At 39.6% G+C, this 6,370-nt stretch overlaps 1 protein-coding gene across 1 annotated transcript; it reads left to right on the top strand.

The window, feature by feature from the left end:
- Positions 1-5,386: 5,386 nt before the first annotated feature.
- LOC123484657 (gastrula zinc finger protein XlCGF67.1-like) lies at positions 5,387-6,064 on the top strand (the record flags this gene model as incomplete). The annotated part of the gene is given in 2 exon segments (XM_045215222.1): positions 5,387-5,535; positions 5,538-6,064. Coding segments are annotated over 2 exon segments (676 nt in total), but the record flags the coding sequence as incomplete, so codon positions are not given.
- Positions 6,065-6,370: the final 306 nt, after the last annotated feature.

Genomic DNA, 6,370 nt, shown 5'->3' with positions numbered 1-6,370 from the left:
AGCAACACATTACATCTAACCCTCTAGATAACATGAAAACAGCCAAACCAGCTCTGCTAGGGGAGTACAATGGTCAGAGTTAGCTTTTTCTCTCATTTGTGTCTGGAAGTAGCTAGTCAGGGATTAGCTTATTTGTGACTGCCGTTGTGATAGTCAGAAGCTCGATCTTGGTTGTTTCTGAGCGCCCAGGCACTCTGGCACTCCAGATTGAATTTACGAACACACCCCATAGTCAAATGTCTAGCTAGTCATTTGTTATGCTAACAAGCTAACAAGAGGTTGCATAGCAACAGCATCAACTTCCGGTAGACAGGTGTAGCTCTAGTAAGCTCAACTGAAGCGAAACCGTTCGTTTACAGTATACTAATAGTATATAGTATATACTCATTAAGTATGTAGTATACAGTATATCAGTATGGGTATTCGAACAGAGCTAGGCCCTCCACGTCCTTTCCACTGCTCCGCTAAAAACTCATCTCACAGGAAAGAAAAATGCCGCTCCATTCATTAAAATGCACAATTTAACTTAGCACCCATCAAATTTTTTTGTGACTACATGGACCTACCATTTGGTTTAAGTTTTGAAAGCAAACCATATGATTTGAAAGAAACGTAATTTAATTAACATGAAAAGGTGGACGTATCTCATCATTTCAAATAGCTATTGTCATATTAAACAGCATATAGAAAAACACTCTAAATGGGTCAGGAGCCAGACAGGGGAGCCTGAAGGAACATAATATAATAATTTAGGCTATATTACTTAAATGCTATTACTACCGAAATACATTGTGAAGCATTTGCGAGTGCGACACAATAGGCTGATTGAGAGTCAGGACATTAAGCACTCAGCATTTAAACAGCATTTTCTGTTGTATTAAATCAGTCTAAAAATGTAACATATACAGTGCGTTCGGAATTATTCAACCTTACTTTTCACATTTTGTTATTTACAGCCTTATTCTAAAATGGATTAAAGTTCCTTGATAGCGCTACTGGAATGTTGCAGCGAGGTGAAACGGGCGAGAGGCCACGTCAGCGGTTGGAATCTCCTTAACTCTCAATTCAAAGTGAAGGCTCCTCTCTGCTCTGCTCTGCTCTCTACTCTGCTCTCTCTCTACTTCTCTGCTCATACTCTGATCAGAGAGACTTTTTGAAGCTGAATACTGTGTTTTAACCACGTTCAGTTGTTTCTATATTATCTATAAATGTTACTATGGTGTGATCGGGAAATACAATTGTTGTGACGCTGTAATACATGAAGACAAGGTTATTCAAGGAAATAATTAATAGTGTTTAAAACAAACTGTAACCTTGTACTAAATGGTTTTTGAGTCATTTATGTATGCATGTGGATTCAGGAAATCTATTATATGGTTAAAGTGTACATTTACGTTTGTGTAATTTAAAGTGTGTACTGTGTCTTAATGGAATTAATGAATGTTTTGTTGTCAGTGCTTAGCTACCTGATCTAGCTAAGTGAGAATTGAACAAGAAAAATATAACATATATATTTTTAGAGAATAAAGAAAGTGCCAGAACTGTCAAGACAATAACTTTTTAGTAGTCCGTTTCTCTTTATTACTAGCAGTCCGACTCAGATTAAGTCTGAGGCCTTGGCACATTAACAGTGAGGATAAACCCGTGCCCGCTGCTAACTCTCCTTCCACACTTGGTCCTGATTATAGACAGTGGAACCAGTGTGCATCTGCCCAGGATCCAGAGATGGCATCAGTGAAGCTGGAAGACTGCAGTCAAACACTGGAGCTGAATGTCAACATTAAAGACATGATGAAGAAGAGGAGGAGAAGATTGAGAAATCTGTTTCTCATGGTAAGAGCAGGTTCACCATCTGCTTACGTTTGTTGTATTCATTTATCTATGTTCTCTTCATAAGTTGACCTCCATAAAGTTATCACCCAGTCTAATGATAGGTTGAATTCATTTCATTTTCATATCCACATCCCTGAAGAACTCCAGACTCACAACGCTTGTGTTGTTCCTTCCAACTTCCCACTGGCTATGAAAAGTTTCCAGTAGAATTGTTTCATGATGAACTGTTTCAATGAGAAGGTAGATGTTATTGTCAACATGTGTTTTATTCACTGGGCTATCTGGAGTGTTCAGAGAGTAGACTAAAGAAGTGAAGTAGACAAACTGCCAATGTTTTAAAGTTCTATTAAATGAGTCTGTGTGTACTTTGCATGCCTTCCAGAAAGTATATTTACCCCTTGACTTATTCCACATTTTGTTGTGTTACAGCCTAAATTCACAATGGATTAAAATTGATATTTTTCTTATACCATCTACACACAATAGACCCCACAATGACAAGTGAAAACATGTTTTTTAGAAATGTTTGCAAATTTATTAAAATTGAAATGCAGAAATATCATTACATCACACCCCTGAGTCCAATACTTTGAGCAAGCACCTTTGGCATCGATTACAGCTGTGAGTCTTTCTGGGTAAATCTCGAAGAGCTTTGCACACCTGGATTGTAAATTATTTTACATCATTATTTTTTAAATTCTTCAAGCTCTGTCAAGTTAGTTGTTGATCATTGCAAGACAGACATTTTCAAGTCTTGCCATAGCTTTTCCACACAAACCGATTTTAATTCAGAATTGTAACTAGGCCACTCAGGAACATTCAATGTTGTCTTGGTAACTAACTCTAGTGTATATTTGGCCTTGTGTTTTAGGTTCATTGTCCTGCTGAAAGGTGAATTTGTCTCCCAGTGTCTCTGTTGGAAAAGCACTGAACCAGGGATTATCCTCTAGGATTTTGCCGGTCTTAACTCTATTCCGTTTCTTTTTTATCCTTAACAAACTCCCAAGTCCTTGCTGATGAGAAGCATACCATAACATGATGCAGCCACAACCATGCTAAGAGTGTACTCCGTAATGTGTTGTTGGTTTTGCCCTGAACATAACGCTATTCAGGTTATCAGTTAAATTATTTTTGCCACATTTTTACTTTAGTGCCTCATTGCAAACAGGATGCTGTATTCTATACAGCTTTCCTTCTTTTCACTCTGTCATTTATGTTAGTATTGTGGAGTAACTACACAATGTTGTTTGATCCATCCTCAGTCTAACTGTGCTTTAAAGTTACCATTACATCTGGTGAAATCCCAGAGCGGTTTCCCTCCTCTCCGGCAACTGAGTTAGGAAGGACGCTTGTATCTTTGTAGTGACTGGGTGTGTTGATACACCATCCAAAGTTAATTAATAACTTCACCATGCTCAAAGGTATAGTCAATGTCTTCTTTTGTTTTGTTTATCTACCAATAAGGTGCCCTTCTTTGTGAGGCATTAGAAAACCTCCCTGGTCTTTATGGTTGAATCTGGGTGTTTGAATTTCCCACTACTTGGACGAGGGACCTTACCAGATCATTGAATGTGTGGGTACAGAGATGAGGTAGTCATTCAGAAATCATGTTCGGGTACCTATTATTGCACATAGAGTGAGTTGATGCAACTTATCATGTGACTTGTTATTTCAATTTTTACTCCTGAACTTATTTAGGCGTGCCTAATAACAAAGGGGGTTGAATACTTATTGACTCTCAAGACATTTTAGTTTTTTATTTTAAATTAATTCTGAATAGAAATCATTTCACTGACATTATGGGGTATTCTTACTGTGCTATGGGGTATTCCACTGACGTTATAGGGTATTCCACTGATATTATGGGGTATTCCACTGATGTTATGGGTATTCCACTGACATTTATGGGGTATTCCATGGTTGTTATGGGGTATTCCACTGACGTTATAAAGACACGACTGCGGGGTATTCCACTGACGTTTAGGGTATTCCTTTATGGAGTATTCCATGGTTGTTATCAGGTCTATAAAGTACATCGAAAGATTAAAACAGTTTACCTACCATGCTTATAACACTTTCACGGCCAACTGGTGGTTTAGTTCCTTCTGTCCTCCAACTGGTGGTTTTGAATCTACAGATGTGGTATTCATATCTCAGATGCTAGATAGTCGTAGTAATTCATCTTGGAATAAACTATCCACTTATCTAGTCATGTATCCATGGCCATGTATGTGTTGTGGTACATTAGGCCAATGACACACAATTTCAATTTAATCTATTTAATTAGCCAGGCTGAAACACAACAAAATCTAGAAAAAGTCAAGGGGTGTGATCTTTCTGAGGGCACTGTATATGAAGTCATGTATATCACAATTAACTGACTGGTTCTTCTGATGTTGTTCACACAAGAGACCATGTTGAGACATTCTCTACATCCAGAGAGCAACCGGGAAGATCACACAGCTAAAAGGTCTCACCACTTCGTTTAACAACACCAATTGTAGCCAGAGGGAGATTTTCCCAATTCTATCAGTTAAAAATACACTTAAAAATACACACAGGAGAGAATCTGTATTCTTGCTCTGACTGTGGAAAGAGTTTCTCCCGATTGGATACCTTAAAGTCACCAATTAATACATAAAGGACAGAAGCCTTACTCCTGCTCTGACTGTGGGGAGAGTTTCTCCCAATTGGGCCACTTAATAACACACAACGTTTTAATACACACAGGAGAGAAGAAAAACTCCTACACTGACTGGGAAGAGCTTTTACAACATCACGAAGCTCCTGACATCTGCATAAGAGAGTGCACACTGGAGATAAAGCCTTACTCCTGCTCTGACTGTGAGAAGAGTTTCTCCCGATTGGGCAACTTAAAAACACACCAACGTATACACACAGGAGAGAAGCCTTACTCCTGCTCTGACTGTGGAGAGAGAGTTTCTCCCGATTGGGCAACTTAAAAACCCACCTACGTATACACACAGGAGAGAAGCCTTACTCCTGCTCTGTCTGGGAAGAGTTTCTCCATATCGGGCAACCTTTAAAAACCCACCAATGTATACATAAAGGAGAGAAGCCATTCTCCTGCTCTGCCTGTGGAAGAGCTCTCCATGCCGGGCAACTTGAAACCACACCAACGTATCCATAAAGGGAGAAAAGCCTCACTCCTGCTCTGACTGTGGGAAGTGCTTCACAACATCAACTGAGCGAAAAAATCATCAAAGAAGACACACAGGAGAGAAGCCTTCCTTCTGCTCTGACTGTGGGAAAAGTTTCTCCCAATTGACTACTTTAAAAACACACCAACGTATACACACAGGAGAGAAGCCATACTCCTGCACTGACTGTGGGGCGAGTTTCTCCCAATTGTGCCACTTAAAAGACATCAACGTATACACACAGGAGAGAAGCCGTACTCCTGCACTGACTGTGGGAAGAGCTTCACCAACATCACAAGCTCTGACAGTTCATCAGGATACACACTGGAGAGAAGCCTTTTACTCCTGCTCTGACTGTGGGAAGAGTTTCTCCCAATTGCATGCCTTAAAAGTCACCAACTAATACATAAAGGACAGAAGCCTTACTCCTGCTCTGACTGTGGGAAATGCTTCATTAACTCATCTCAATTAACCATTCATCAGAGAGTGCACACTGGAGAGAAGCCTTACTTCTGCTCTGACTGTGGAAAGAGTTTCTCCCGATTGGATACCTTAAAAGTCACCAATTAATACATAAAGGACAGAAGCCTTACTCCTGCTCTGACTGTGGGAATTGCTTCATTAAATCAGCTAAATTAACCATTCATCAAAGAGTGCACACTGGAGAGAAGCCTTACTCCTGCTCTGACTGTGGGAAGAGCTTCACAACATCAAGGGCTCTGACAGTTCATCAGAAAATGCACACTGGAGAAAAGCCTTACTCCTGCTCTGACTGTGGGAAATGCTTCATTAATTCAGCTAAATTAACCATTCATCAGAGAGTGCACACAGGAGAGAAGCCTTACTCCTGCTCTGACTGTGGAAAGAGTTTCTCCCGATTGGATACCGTAAAAAGTCATCAATTAATACATAAAAGACGTAAGCCTTACTCCTGCTCTGACTGTGGGAAGAGTTTTTTTCTCCACTGGGCAACTAAAAACCCCCACCAACATATACATAAAGGAGAAAAGCCTTGCTCCTGCTCTGACTTTGGGAAATGCTTCAAAACATCAGGTAAAGTTAATCGTTGAACACACACAGGAGAGAAGCCTTACCACTGTGACTGTGGGAAGAGTTTCTCCAGATTGAATACCTTAAAAACACACCAATATAAACATGAAGGAGAGAAGCCTCATCAGTTGACTCAGACCAGTTAAGATTAAAGTCACTCCATCACTTCATTCTCACCTCATAAAGGAAGTGGTAACAGTGAATTTGATAACAGTAAGAAAGCATATGTGAGTGAAAAAGTGCGTATTTACCTGCTTTATTGATTATATCTGTATGAATGTTGATAGTTAACAACTATGTGCTTGGCAATAGTAAGATGTCTTACT

Source organism: Coregonus clupeaformis, unplaced genomic scaffold (assembly GCF_020615455.1).
Source record: "Coregonus clupeaformis isolate EN_2021a unplaced genomic scaffold, ASM2061545v1 scaf0397, whole genome shotgun sequence".
Classification (NCBI taxonomy): Eukaryota; Metazoa; Chordata; class Actinopteri; order Salmoniformes; family Salmonidae; genus Coregonus; species Coregonus clupeaformis.
The sequence above is the reverse complement of the archived record's forward strand: the minus strand, read 5'-3'. Positions and strand labels throughout refer to the sequence as shown.